Here is a 15,382-nt window from a genome sequence, read left to right as displayed (position 1 = left end):
TTATATGATGTTTTACCTTGTGAATTTCATTGTTTTTTAAAAATGTACAGTAATTTCAAATCGGATGATTGCAACACGCTCCAAAAAAGATAAGACAAGGGCAATTTAAGACTAAAATCTATTTGATGAGTTGAAATAACAAGACAATGTGAAACAGAAATGTTAAACAGGTGAGGCAATCATGTCATAGTATATAAGGAGCCTCCAAAAACAGCCTAGTCCTTCAGGAGCAAGGATCATTTGAGACTTGTCAATTTGCCAACAGATGCTTCAGCAAGTAATCCAGCACTTTGAGAACAATGTTCCCCAAAGAAACATTGGAAGGATTTTGGGCATTTCACCCTCTACAGTGCACACTATAGTTAAAAGATTCAAGGAATCTGGTCAAATCTCAGTGCATAAAGGGCCAGATGAAAACCACTTCTGAATGCAATTGATCTCTGATCCCTCAGACATCACTGTCTTATAAACTGTCATTCATCTGTAATGGATATCACGAACAAGGGCTTGGGATTACTTTAGTAAACCTTTGTAAGTCAACACCACTCGCCACTGCATCCACAGATGCAAGTTAAGACTTTACTATGCAAAGGAGAAGCCATACATCAACACTGTCCAGAAGCGTTGCCGAGTTCACTGGGCTCTGTCTCATCTGAGATGGAAAGTAGAACAATGGAACTGTGTTTTTTTGGTCCGACGAGTCCATATTTCAAATAATTTTTGAAAAACAGCCGTTGTGTTCTCTGGGTCAAAGAGGAAAAGGACCATCCAAGCTGCTATCAGCATCAGGTCCAAAAGCCAGTGTCTGTGTGGGTCAGGGGTGTGTCAGTGCCCATGGCATGGGTAACTCGCATATCTGTGAGGGCACAATTAATGCAGACAGATATACTGCCACCTAGCACCATCTTTTCCAGGGACATCCCTGCATTTTCCAGCAGGAAATGGTGATGTTTCACAGTGGTAAACACTCAACTGTCCCAACTTTTTTGGAGCATGTTGCAATCATCTGATTTGAAATTACTGTACATTTTCAAAAAAACAATGAAATTCACAAGGTAAAACCTCATATAATGTGTAACTGTACTGCTTTCAATATAGCAAAGGGTAAATATAATTTGCAAATCACTCATTTTTGTTTTTATTAGCATTTTTCATACAGTCCCAACTTTTTCTGGAAATGGGGTTGTACATGAATTAGTGAATTTAAGGGCATTCACTTCTAAGCGTTGATGTTGAGGGCCAAAAAGGCCACATTCTCTGTTCTGTTCTATTCTATTCTATTCTACAGTATGCTCATCAGGTCTATTCTGTTATGTTCTCTTCTATTGTATGCTGATTATATCAATTTTGTTCTATTGTATTCTGTTATGTTTTATTATATTTTCTTATGTTCTGTTGTACAGTAATCTGTTTGATGCTTATTTGTTCTATTCTATTCTATTGTATGCTGATCAGTTCTGTTCTGTTGTATTCTTTTCTAGAATGTTGTATGCGGATTCATTCTATTCTGTTCTATTCTATTCCATTCTATTATGTTCTTTTATTGTATGCTGATTATTTCCATTTTTTCTATTCTATTTTATTCTATTTTCTTATGTTCTGTTGTAATCTGTATGATGATGATCTATTCTATTCTATTCTATTCTGCTCTATGCTGATCAGTTCTGTCCTGTTCTATTCTATTCTGTTCTATTCAATCATGCTCTATTCTAAAATGTTGTATGCTGATCAGTTCTGTTCTGTTGTATTCTTTTCTAGAATGTTGTATGCTGATTTATTCTATTCTGTTATTTTCTATTGTTTTGTATGTCATCAGGTCTATTCTATTATGTTCTCTTCTATTGCATGCTGATTATTTCTATTTTTTCTATTCTATTCTATTATGTTTCATTATGTTTTCTTATGTTCTATTCTATTCTCTGTTGTATGCTGATCAGTTCTGCTCTATTCTTTTCTAGAATGTTGTATGCTGATTAGTTCTATTCTATTCTATTATGTTCTCTTATATTCTGTTGTATGCTGATCAGTTCTGTTCTATTCTATTCTATTTTTTCAATTCTAAACTTTCTGCTCATTAGTTGTATTCAATTCTATTCTTTTCAATATTATTGTTATATTCTATTCTGTTATTTTCTATTCTAAAATGTTGTATGCTGATTAGTTCTATTCTGTTCTATTCTTAGCAGTCCTGTCCTATCTTATTGTTGGTTTTCACCTCATTTGTCTACTTTCTCCTGGGAAGTTTTTCACTAGCTTTAGCCAGTTCATTTCACTTTATACTGTGCACACAATCAGCTAGCACTAGCTCACCTGTGATCACTGTCAGGGACACTTACATGTGTTTGCCCATTTACTCTCCAAATGTACACAACAGTTATCTAAAGTTTAAGCACTGAAATATTTAAATGTTTGAGCTGTAAATGAGGTCTGCTATGACCTGATTGGACACTTTGTTGTAATGTAAGCCTTGATTAATAACAGCTGCTTCTCTCTGGCTTTTGATTCAATCCTTTTATAGCTGCAGCAGACAGCTATAGATTTTTATTCTGCACGCGCCCGCTGAAGGAACGTCTTCTATAATGACTTCATTTGTACTTCAAATCAAATGCTGACCTATGTTTCTCTGTGCTGAAGGAAAGAGCACTGATTAAATAAAAAAGATTCAAGCTCACCCCATATCGCCATGAAGATAGCAAAGAAGACTGTGCCTCCATTATCAAAGAGATGAGTCACCTGGTGGGCAGAACAAACACAATGCGTTTTAGAAATAAAAACAAAAAGGTGTATATATATATATATATATATATATAAGGAAACCACAACAAGCTAAAACATTACATGCTTTTTGCACTTTTTGCACATAGTAAATGTATGTTATCATGAAATCAGAGATCCTCCATTCAATAAAAAATAATTACAAGTTGTCGCTGGGGACGATGATCAAGAGTAAACAGCAGTCTGTCTCTCCTGACCACTTAATACAAGTGTTAATACAAGGTGTAATCACTGATAAGAGGCTTTTGGTATTAATGAAAGACTGGTGAAGTACTATTCTATTCTACTGTAGAGTAACTGAGGCACAGTGGCAGTCATCAAATCTTCAGTAGAAGGATGTCGAAAACTTGACTAAAATGTTTGAAATGGGGTGGCAACTGACTCTTCATTGAGATGTAAGCTAAGAGTATAAGAAAACCCAATAGTCAAGACTGAGCTACTGATTCTGACTCCACAACAGAATATCTATTTGTTGAGGAGGAGGAGATGTTGGCAGACAAACAGATTTGATTTCAGTAGTTCGCAAGTTAATGTAATCCTGCTAAGAGGATAGTGTAGATGTTTGTGGCTCGCTGTCCTGGGTGAAGGGCTTGAGGCTCGAGGCTTGACCTGAGCACAAATACCCCCCAAAAGATGCAAGAAAATGGGACAGCAAGCTATCTATGGAGTCTTGTATTTGAGACTAGATGAAGTATTTGATGATACCTCTTGCATTTGAGATGAGACAAAGTATTTATGATACATCTTGTACCCCCCCAACAAGGAGTGTGGAGCAATGAAATGAGTATGGGGAAGGGGGAGGCACTTGCTGAGCCTTGTGAGAGGTGGGCAGAGGTGCCAAAGTATGACTGTACGAGCGGGGGCTACTAGTGGAGGTAGCTTCACTCTAGGGTATAGAAGGTATAGAATAGGTAAAGGTGGAGAATGGAAATTAGGCGGAAGCACTGAAGAGACAGTGGTGGTTGTGGCCGCATAGAAATGAGCTCTGCAAGTGCTGAAAAGTGCTGGAGGGATCGTTACGCCCCGCGTTAGGGCCGGGTTGCCCCGGACGGAGGTGAGAATCCTAGCCGCCCGGACTGAACCTTAAGTCTCCCTCCAGGCTTGGTGAGCTTGGATGTCTAGGATGTGGAGGTCTGAAATAGTGGGATGGGTTCTTGGGTCGAATTTTGTCGTGGTGGTGAGTTTGGAGCAACAGAGGAAGTCAAAGAAGGCATGGATGAACATGGCGTCTAGTGTTTTATTTGAGGTGTTTAGAGAAATGTGGCCCTGATGAAGAGTGTTTAGGCAACGAGTTAGCAGGTCGATAGTAAGTAGTTTTTAGGTTTGTTGGGGTGTGAGGCGAAGGAGGATACGGAGATGAGAGAAAAATCTAGAAATGACAGATTGTAATTTAGGTGGAAATCTTTGAAGCATTTCCGAGCTGTCCGATATGTTTGTAGAGTTTGGTGGGAAATAGCTTGAAGAATGGAGTCCTGGGGGGTGTGGAGAAGAAGTCTAGGAGGGTGATTTCTAGGAATTGCAGTTCTGAACGGGGAGGAAATGGGGTTGGTGTCCAAGGCTCTGGATCTCTGAAGGAAAATGAGAAAGAGTCAGCAAAATGGTTTTTGAGCCTGGAATGTTTTCTGCTTTAATTATGGTTAGCCAAGGAGGGATTTGGGATCTCGCACAGGGAATGGATCCGGAGTAGGAGATTCTAATGGTAGAAGGGAGGAGGATAAAGTGAAGAGGGGAATGGGTCTGGAGCGGGGTTCACCAGTGGAGGCAGCCTCACGTGGGAATCCACTGTAGTGGCCCATGGATAGGAAGGCGTAGAGAGATGGATGTTAGCAGAGAGAATAGGTTGTGTGGGAAAAAACTAAGGTGTCTGGAACGTATGTGAGGTAATGTCAGGATCCGTGCTTATATGGCATTTGTGATATGAACGGGCTGAATCCTCAGCTGCAGGATTGCATGGCATTCAATAGGAGAGCATATGATCTGTGTGAGAATGTTTATACTGAATTTACAGAGCTCGCTTGAAGCTGCGAGTGGCTGGATCCACAGGCATGACCTGCACAGCGTAGGATGAACGGGATGAATCCTCGAGCACAGCGTTTAACAGGAAGAGCCCTTGCTTTCGTGTGAAAAGTTTATGCTGCAAATAAGCAAAAACTCACTCTGTGTACAAATGGGTTGAGCACAGCATTCGACATTAGGGCATATGGTAGGCTATGTTCGAATGAAATTGATTGGTGTGAAGATGCAGGCTTATGGTGAGCTGTTTAGGAAGACCTGAAACAGCCAGATTGTTGTCAATAGCTAGGCGGGTGATGGTTCGTTTGGTATGAGTGGCATAATATGGATTACAGAGAAATGGAGGCTGAGACGCATGGTCTGAAAGACGTGCTGCAATTGTAGCATGTGACCAGTTGCGGTGCTTGGAAACCGCATGCATTGTTTGCAGTGTAGTGGGGGTTTGTTGCATGGCCAGAAAGACGCCACAGTTGCAGCACTTGGACAGCGAGTTGCACTGATTTTGGTGTAGTGGGAGGTTTAGTCGTACGGCTCGAAAGACGCTGCAGTTGCGGCACCTGGGCAGCACATTTGTGCTGCTTAGGGATATGTTGAACTAATAGAAAACATGGTAACATGGACAATGTAGCATCTGCGAACGCCTGAACATAATTGTTTGCTAAATTAAATGTCAGGAACCTGTGAAACGATGTCAGAAACTATGCTTGCGTGAGCATATGAACGACATCAATTAAAGCTGGTCTGTCATGAAATTAGAAGGCACCTGGAACTGAGAGTCTAGATGAATACCATGGTCTTTATTAACTTAAACGAATAGTTTGGAGCTTTGTAGATTTGTTTTCCAATGTAATGCGAGTCATTTCATGACTCTGTATAAATGGCATGGGGTGACTCGTCTCCTTTGACGAGGACATATGAAAATGTGGGAGTTTGTGCCTGAGAGTTGGCTTTAAAGAGAGGAGGCGAGTTTGCGAAATGATTATGAATGAGTTGGGACGCGGCGCGTGATCCGCCTCTTGCGGAGCCGAATTCGGCTCACGTCTGCTCTGACAGAGGCTGTGTAAAACTGCGGTGTGCTGTGTAATGGTCAGAGCGAGTGCAGCACGGCAAAGATCTTGCATCAAAATGTCTGCGTTGGTTTGAAAAGAAGTTGTAATTAGAGTATAAGTCGATTGAAAGGAATTTGCTGTTGCTTGATTGCCCCTGTGTTGCGATTGGGATAAATCGCGCTCTTGATGGCATTTTGAAGGGAGAACAATCATGATATTCATGTTAGATGTAGACAAACAGAATCGCTGAATGGACTGCGCCCTAAACGAACCTGAATGAAACACTGGGGAGCGTTGGAATGATGATGAATCAAATAGTTAGACTTTATTCCCCTCGTGTTCAAATGGAGCTTGGATAGAATTTGAGAGGCATGAGCCAGGGCAGTGCCCGTTCGCAGAGGTGGCTGGCGCGATGGACCGCTCCGGGCAAATGTTTAGATAAGAGAACATATGAGCAGTCATAGAGAGCTGTTTCACATGTATACAGTGCCGAAGCAGCCGGTTTGCGGAAGCAGCTTCACGCAGCCGGCTGCTCCGGGTGGAAAATTTAGATAAGAGAACACATGAGCAGTCATAGGGGGCTGTTTCACATGTATGTATATGGTGCCGAAGCAGCCAGTTTGCGGAAGCAATTTCATGCTATAAACTACTTTGGCAAATGGAGCATAGAAAGAAAGAGTAAAAATATAACACTTAACGTGGAAGCAGTCAGTACTGCAAAAACAAATGAGCTGCTGTGGCAGCTTCTGTTGAATGACGAGATTGTTTGGATGTAAGAGCTGTTCTGATGAAGGTGAATGCTTTGCAGCGAAGTTGCATTCGATGGTCCGAGTCGCTTGCATGGGTCTGTTTGTGGGCAATGGGCAAGGCTGAATGCTGGAAGACTCAACGCCATGTAGAGGTAAGCGGCTGTTTATATATGCTTACTCTAGCAATGTGATTGGTCGGATTAAATGACCTTGCTCTTCCCGGACCTTGTTTATAAAACTCCATGTGTAGGTCGCATGGAGCATATGAGGCCTTGACAGGATGTTTCTGAAATATATGGAAAGTTCTTACATACAACTCATATTATTGTTTATTAACCTGCGTTCAAAAGGTATATGTTTTCAAAGTCCACTGACATAAAGAAAATGCTTTAGGATATGGGAGGACCGGAGGTATTTCAATTGAGAATGAGTGAAGCAAAACCTGCTGAGTGAGTTTTGAAGTGGGTTTGCAGAACCGTATTATATAGAGGTGTCTGGAGTGGCAGGCAGGTATTTGTGTTGTTAAATCCTTGCGTGGGCTCGCTAAGCTGATGAATGAACATGGCGGGTTGTGAAAATCATCTTCAAAGGTGAAGATCTCAAGCACCATTTTAAAGTGTGTGAGTGGGACCATTGGGAAAGTGTTGTTGAAAGGTGTGAGCAAAGTAGCTGTTTATACACCCATATTTATATATCCTGATTTGTGACCGCTGGCCAAAGTCCAGGCTCATGACAGGAGTGGACAGCCTGAAAGAGGAGTGCGATAATGGCAGCATGTGATGAGCTGCACTTGATGACTATTGTGTCTCATGAAAACTGCCATAAACCCAACACGGTCTCTCTCCTTCATGAAGACCAGTCTTCCCATCATCCACGTACATCTTTTAGGTTCAGGTGTAGCACCACTAAAACAATGACTGATGGTTCCTTTTGACCTAATACTCTTCTATATAACTGACCTACAAACTTCATCACCTCATGTAATGATGAGGACACCATAACCCTGTTATTTAATGCTCCCAACCGCAGGAAGGAAAAATCACAAATGAGATCTATTTAACCCTTAAATGCACAGGTGTTTCGCCAAACATTATTACATACCTTGTATCTTTAGTAACCCGGCATGTATATACAGTATATCACAAATGGATCTACACAATGCCCAGACAGTGTCAAATTTTCAAGGCATTTTTGAGACAATTAGAATAGTAGAAAATTATGTATTTGGTTACATTTTTAAATTTAATTTCTCATATATCAAAAAGAAATGATGCAACAAATATAGAACGGGATTCATTACTTCTATGCTGAAATTTTATGAGATTCAACAGGCTGTCAAACACATATTGAGCTACACATAACACATAAGCTACACATATGTATTTTCTCAGGCACTTATTGAGTCTAAAAAGACACACAACTTGAATAATTTCAGTAGTATGACTCAGTAGATTCAATGTTGTTTCTTCATCAAACAGCAATGTCAAATGTAAATCAAGTCAATCAATGAAACAACAGCACAACTTTGAGTAACAAATAGCAGGATTTATATGTATGTGTACAATAATATGGGATACTTATAATTAATTATTTTTGCACAGAAAATTGACATTATATAGAAGCCATTTGTATGAATATAGATATCATTTGTCTTGAAATAAACAAAGATATTTATGTCCTGTGATAGTCACCATACAGTATATAGATATGAAAATATGATTTTTGGAAGCGTAAATATACAGTATATTGTGACACTATTATATAAGTCGGGTTACTAACGAACCTTTACACTTTCGTAAAAAGCAATTAGAAAAAAAATTCTTTTTTTATTTTGCAATTTTGGCAAATTTAGCATTTTTTATCATGGCACATAAGAAAAAGTTTGAAGAATAATAAAGATACAGTATGTGAGCATAACTCATAAAAAATGGATGAGGAAAAGGGGGTGTAATGAGGTCCCGGGTCACTAAAGTTCTGATGTATACATTAAAGGGTTAACCAGTTAACCACACCACGCCATCACCAAATAAATTCCAAGACACATGTTCTGCAGGTATCTGAGGTTGCAGTATAAGCTGGATGTACGGTACCTTTGCATAGACACAGCTGTCACTCAGAGTCCATGAGCTACAGTTGCCTTCACACATGGGGCACATGATGGTGGTGTTGGCCTCACAGATCTCCTTACTGAATCACAACAGAAAAACAAACATTACCTAAATCCATTACAGTTATCTAATACAAGTGAATGAAAATGACATTACAGTTTTTTATGCTAGTATAGCTCAAAGACATCATGGGATTTGACCCCAGCATTTTGGGGGTTGTTTTGAGATAACTGATCATGGTCTTTCATACCAGTGGAACTGACCTGACTTGACTGGAGTCCATGGTGAAAAGCCCATAGAGGAAGACAAAGAGGCCAACTAGAGCAGCAGGGATCAGCATACCAGTGTACCAGCCCAACCACGCGAAATACAGGCCGATCTTCTCACCAAAGTAACGCCTACCAGACAAACAGATTGATGGATCAATGTCCAAGATGACAAAAAAAAAAAAAAAAAAAATCTACTGTAGATTAAAACATAAAAGCTTGACTTAATGACTCAATGTCAAGTGAAGTAACAATCAAGTAATAAGTAATAACATCAGGTAAAAGGTAAAAAGTATTTTCGAATCATGAATATCATGATGTTTTCTTGGGGTCATACCATCTGACATGTTAATGCAAATTTTGCAATCTCATAAGAAACTCCAATTATCTGACGAGATGTACTGACCTTAACACACAGTTATGAGGGTCAAGAGGTGTCATTTTTGTGATGTCATTTCCTGTTTTATGCCTTTTTCAAATGACAACAAAATGGCTTCCTGTATGTTGGTCACACCAAATTGACTTTTGAGGAAGTTTATTTTCATATTTAAATATTTGAACTGAAAATACTTTACTAATCATTTATGTTGGTGCAGCTATCCTTATGAGGACTCTCCATAGACATAATGATTTTTATACTATACAATCTATAGATTCTATCCACTAACCCAAACCCTACCCCTAAACCTAACCCTCACAAAAAACTTTCTGCATTTTTACATTTTCAATAAAACATCATTTAGTATGTTTTTTAAGCAATTTGAATTATGAGAACACTAGAAATGTCCTCATAAACCACATTTATAGCATAATACCCTTGTAATTACCAGTTTGTAACCTAAAAAAATGTCCTAGTAAACCACCTAAAACTGCCCACACACACACACAAACACACACACACACGTTGGTACTCCGATCATTATGAGGACTCTCCATAGACATAATGATTTTTAACCTGTATATTCTATCCCCTACACCAACCCCTAAACCTAACACTCACAAAAACCTTTTGGCATTTTTACATTTTCAAAAAAAAAAAAAAAACATTGTTTAGTATGTTGTTAAAGCCATCTGAATTACAGGGACACTAGAGGTGTCTTCATAAACCACATTTATAGCATAATACCCTTGTAGCTACCAAGGACAGATTAAGAACTGAGAGGCCTATGGGCCGGTACACCATGGAGGCCCCCCATCATGTGTCACGTTACTACGTTCACTTTTATGCGCTACAGGACGCTTGCCATATTTGGTTGGATTTTTCAAATTGACGGAAGAAAAGTTTGGAGCATTGTCTTACACGGCCAGTTATATGTACTTTAAATTAAGAACCAATCCAAAATCATGCATTATTAATAGGGATGTGCATGGTATTCAAATACCAAAACCACCATTCGGTTATTCTGCACGTGTATAGAGGTCTTCAACCTGATCTGAGTCCGACGGTACCTGACAAACCTACAGGTTTTGGGCCAGGTTTGGGTCAGTTTTTCAAGTAGGCTATAGGTCGAGTTATGGGCTGTTCACACGTGCGTCAAGGCCATGTAAACACGCACTGGACGGATGTCATTGATTGTTGTGCCACAACTCACTGTTAACTTAAAAATAATTTCTATATTTATAAACGCATCTCGAGACACCTGTGTTCTGTTTCACCATTTGTTGTGCTGCATCAAGCTTTTTCAACGCTGGTGTCACAAATCGACATTCTGATCTGATTTCAGTTGCATAGAGGACTTCACACATTATTCCATTTTGTTTTTCACCTGGCAAAGTTTCAGTGCTTGATAAATGGTGAACTGGTGTTTTTTCCCCCTTTTGCTCTGGTGTGCAGACAATAATTACACAAGTTAAATGCTGAATCATTTAAAAAATCAAAGCATCCCAAAGAAGTCCTATAAACCATAGCGTTCGCTGCCTGATGGAAAGTGAACTTTATTCCCTGCTATCTGAAACTGTGTTTGACACATCCATGGCAATAAACGTTCTTTATTCTCGAGCCCTGACTCCCGACAAATAACACAGTAAACCGTTCATGAACTCTCGCGGTTAACAAAATATTACAAACGGTTACCGTGCACATATTTAGGTTATTAAGGCACCTTTCTCTTTATCATTAAGCATTAAATACATGCAGGACTTAAACATTTTAAAGTCCTCTATACTGTTGCATGAATTCTGTCACTTATATGAATTTAAACCATCAGCTTTGTACACAGCCAGGGTAAACGGCACCTTATATTTGAAAGTGTTCTGTGAATCACAGGCTGTTCTCGTCCTTCAAATAAACGTGCTGCATCTGTGAGATGCAGATTATTTTTCACATTTTAGAATAATAGTAAAGTCATCAAAACTATGGAATAACAGAAATGGAACTATGGGAATTATGTTGTGACTAAACAAAATCCAAAATAAATCAAAACTGTGTTATATTTTAGCATCTTCAAAGTAGTCACCCTTTGCCTAGAATTTGCAGACATGTACTCTTGACATTTTCTCAACCAACTTCTTGAGGTATCACCCTGGGATGCTTTTTAAACAGTATTGAAGGAGTTCCCATCTATGTTGGGCACTTATTGGCTGCTTTTCTTTATTATTTGGTCTAAGTCATCAATTTCAAAAACTTTTTTTTTTTATTATTAAATGTTAGTTTTATAATGAAATAAATTAATATGTTGGCACAATTATATTTTTGTCTACAAAACTAATTTCAAATATTTAAGCATACACCTTCAGATCAAAAGATTTTTAAGATCATGAGAAACATTTCAGTCAAGTGTTTCAAAACTTTTGACCGGTAGTGTGTGTGTGTATATATATATATATATAATTTAATATCACTGAATCAACCTAAATACATAAGGCTTCACCAACAAGACAAATATTAAAGAAACATTCTGGGTTCAATACAAGCATTTTGGCATAATGTTGATTACTCCAAAATTCATTTTAAAACCTCCCTTGGTTTTTTTTTTTTTTTTTTTTTTTAGCAAAAATTGAGGTTACAGTGAGGCACATATTGGAAGTGAATGGGGACAATTTTTGGAGGCTTTAAAGGCAGAAATGTGAATCTTTTAATTTCATAAAAGCGCTTAGTTTAATTCCTCTGTTAAAACTCATAATATTTTATGGTTGTTTTAGGTCTTTAGGGTTTACAGCATTACGCCTTTATGGCAACAGAGTTGTAAAACTGGATATAACCTTCCATGGAAAAGGTTAGTAAGTGATTGTTTCACACAAAAATCATTTTAACACATGCAAGCATATTGTTTATGTATTGTGGCTATACTTTTGAAACTATGAGTACTTTAATGAGGTGAATGAGGTTTACAGACAGACCTCATTCACTTTCATTGTAAGTGCCTCACTGTAACCCAGATTTCTTTCTTTCTTTCTTTTTTTTTTTTTTTTAAAGAAAAGGAGGGACAAGTCAAAAAAAAAAATTATATATATATATATTTGTGATAATCAAAATAATGCAACTAATGCTGTCATTTGAGCTTAATTAACTTTTTGATCCCAGAATATTCATTTAAGGGTTATGCCAGCTAGAAATGGCTCCCTTAGCTAATGTAGGCTGCCACTTTTTATAGTGTAGATTGATAGGCACAAAGAATCAATGTGAAAAATGAATCAATGTAACAGCTGCTGTAATTCACTTAAAAAATTCACCAGGTAGGTTACATTATTCTATACATAGAAACTGACCTTACACTTACACTTACACTTAAAAGCTGCTGTGTCTGCAGATTATCTCCATTATTTTTCTGTCACCACTTTAAAAGTCGATGGATCTAATTCAGCTTTAAAAAACGTCATGGTTACTGGTGTAACCTCTGTTCCCTGATGGAGGGAACGAGACGTTGGTGTCGATGTAGTGACACTAGGGGTCACTCTTGGGAGCCCGAGACACCTCTGGTCTTTGATAAAAGGCCAATGAAAATTGGCGAGTGGTATTTGCATGCCACTCCCCCGAACATACGGGTATAAAAGGAGCTTGTATGCAACCACTCATTCAGGTTTTACGCCGAGGAGCCGATATAAGGTCCGGCCATTTCAGCGGGTAGTTCAGCGTTGTGGCAGGAGGGACCAATGTCTCGTTCCCTCCATCAGGGAACGGAGGTTACACCAGTAACCATGACATTCCCTATCTGTCACTCACTCGACGTTGGTGTCGATGTAGTGACACTAGGGGTCCCTATACAAAACGCCACAAGGCTGAACTGTGTTACGTGAACTGGCGGTGTGTGGTGGGCAGACTTGCTGTGTGCCTCATAGCCAGCACACCAGGTCGACACGTAACCTCCCCCAACACAGTTATGAGTGTCAAATGGCCCTTTTTGGGGATAAGTCGACTACCCAGAGATAGAGACAGGCTTAACGCAGTCGTGGCCTCTTTCCCCTTCTCTTTTTCCACTCCCTAAAAAAGAAGGGGGATTATCTGACTGGGCCGCCAGGTCTAGTCGGGGGGTGTCCCTCCCAAGGGGAGGACACCGCGGAGACCACACCTCACCCCAAGAGAGGGGGGGATATTTAAGTGGAAGAATACATCACATGGTCTTTCAAACCATGTGGAGAGCCTTCAAGGTAGATCCTGCCCAATTGGGGAGGAGTTACTACAACATGGAGACTGAGGGGCTCTGCCCAAGGAAGACGCAGTTTGCCAGTAGGGAAACGAATTAGCGGAAGATATATATCGTATGGGGTTAGCCTTACAGGGAACCGCCACATGCGGAGCACCTACCCCAGAACCGGGCTCTTAGTTAGCACATGTACTGGGCCGGCAGCGAGTCTCTCCGAAAACTCGACTGCCACAGGGCTCGGAGGAAGTCAACCAGGGAACAACTTTTGTGAACACTACTGGGAATTAACAGCGCACGTCTTCAGCTCAAAAGGAGGTGGAAGGCGCTATGTGCAAGCGATACACCCGGCCGGCTATCCCGGGCTTATCCGCTTGTGTTGCGTGCCACTACCTGGGACGAAACCGGTTCCACCCGGAGGTTGTAGAACCTTGCAAAGGTGTTGGGTGTTGCCCAGCCCGCTGCTCTGCAATGTCTGTTAGAGAGGCACCTCTGGCCAGGGCCCAAGAAGCCGCTACACCACGGGTAGAAGGGGCTCGTAGCCCTACCGGGGGCGGCATGTTTTGGGCGAGACATGCCATAGTTATGGCGTCAATGAGCCAGTGGGTGATCCTCTGCTTGGAGACAGCGCTTCCTTTCCGCTGTGCACCAAAGCAGACAAAGAACTGCTCAGAGATTCTAAAGCTCTGCGTGCAATCCAAATAGATGCGTAAAGCGCGCACCAGACACAGCAACGACAGGGCTGGGTATGCCTCCTCCTGGGGCAGCGCTTGCAGGTTCACCACCTGGTCCCTAAAAGGAGTGGTGGGAACCTTGGGCACATAGCCCGGTCGGGGGTCTCAGGATCACGTGAGAATAGCCCGGACCGAACTCCAGGCACGTTTCGCTGACAGAGAACGCTTGCAGGTCACCTACCCTCTTGATGGAAGTGAGCGCAGTCAGGAGGGCAGTCTTCAAGGAGAGTGCCTTAAGCCCGGCTGACTGCAAAACTCAAAGGGGGCTCTCTGTAGACCCTGAAAAACTACAGAGGTCCAATGAGGGAACAAGGCATGGCCTGGAGGGATTCAGCCTCCTGGCGCCTCTTAGGAACCTGATGATCAGATCATGCTTCCCTAAGGACTTACCGTCGACTGCGTCATGGTGTGCTGCTATGGCAGCAACGTACACCTTCAAGGTGGAAGGGGACAGCCTCCCTTCCATCCTCTCTTGCAGGAAGGAAAGCACTGATCTGACTGCGCACCTCTGGGGGTCTTCCTGATGGGAAGAACACCACTTAGCGAACAGACACCACTTAAAGGCATACAGGCACCTCGTAGGGGGAGCTCTAGCCTGAGTGAACGTGTCTACCACCGCAGGTGGGAGACAGCTTAGGTCTTCCGCGTCCCGTCCAGGGGTCAGACATGGAGATTCCAGAGGTCTGGGCGCGGGTACCGGATGGTGCCCCTTCCCTGAGAAAGAAGGGCCTTCCTCAGGGGAATTTGCCCGGGAGGAGTTGTCACGAGGAGCGTGAGGTCCGAGCACCATGTCTGGGCGGGCCAGTAGGGTGCTTACCAGGACGACCTTCTCCTCGTCCTCCCTGACCTTGCACAGGGTCTGTGCGAGCAGGCTCACTGGGGAAAACGCATATTTGCGAATGCCAGGGGACCAGCTGTGTGCCAGCGCGTCTATGCCGAGGAAGGCCTCGGTGAGGGTGTACCAGAGCGGGCAGTGGGAGGATTCTTGGGAGGCGAACAGATGCACCTGTGCCTGACTGAATCGACTCCAAATCAGCTGGACCACCTGAAGGTGGAGTCTCCACTCTCCCTTGAGGGTAACCTGTTGTTACGGCGCGTCTGCCGGAGT

General features: G+C 41.4%; 1 protein-coding gene across 2 annotated transcripts in view; it reads right to left on the bottom strand.

Moving 5' to 3' along the window:
• LOC127437228 (anoctamin-3-like) overlaps positions 1–15,382 on the bottom strand; it is a 181,882-nt gene that overhangs the window by 73,824 nt on the left and 92,676 nt on the right. For both annotated transcript variants that reach the window (XM_051692036.1, XM_051692037.1), the window contains 3 exons: positions 8,958–9,092; positions 8,677–8,773; positions 2,673–2,733 (listed from right to left, as the gene is read on the bottom strand). In XM_051692036.1, the coding sequence (XP_051547996.1) occupies positions 2,673–2,733; positions 8,677–8,773; positions 8,958–9,092 (293 nt within the window). The remainder of the gene's footprint in view (positions 1–2,672; positions 2,734–8,676; positions 8,774–8,957; positions 9,093–15,382) is intronic.

Source organism: Myxocyprinus asiaticus, chromosome 48 (assembly GCF_019703515.2).
Source record: "Myxocyprinus asiaticus isolate MX2 ecotype Aquarium Trade chromosome 48, UBuf_Myxa_2, whole genome shotgun sequence".
NCBI lineage: Eukaryota > Metazoa > Chordata > Actinopteri > Cypriniformes > Catostomidae > Myxocyprinus > Myxocyprinus asiaticus.
Note: the sequence above shows the minus strand (reverse complement) of the source record. Positions and strands in the feature narration are given on the sequence as shown.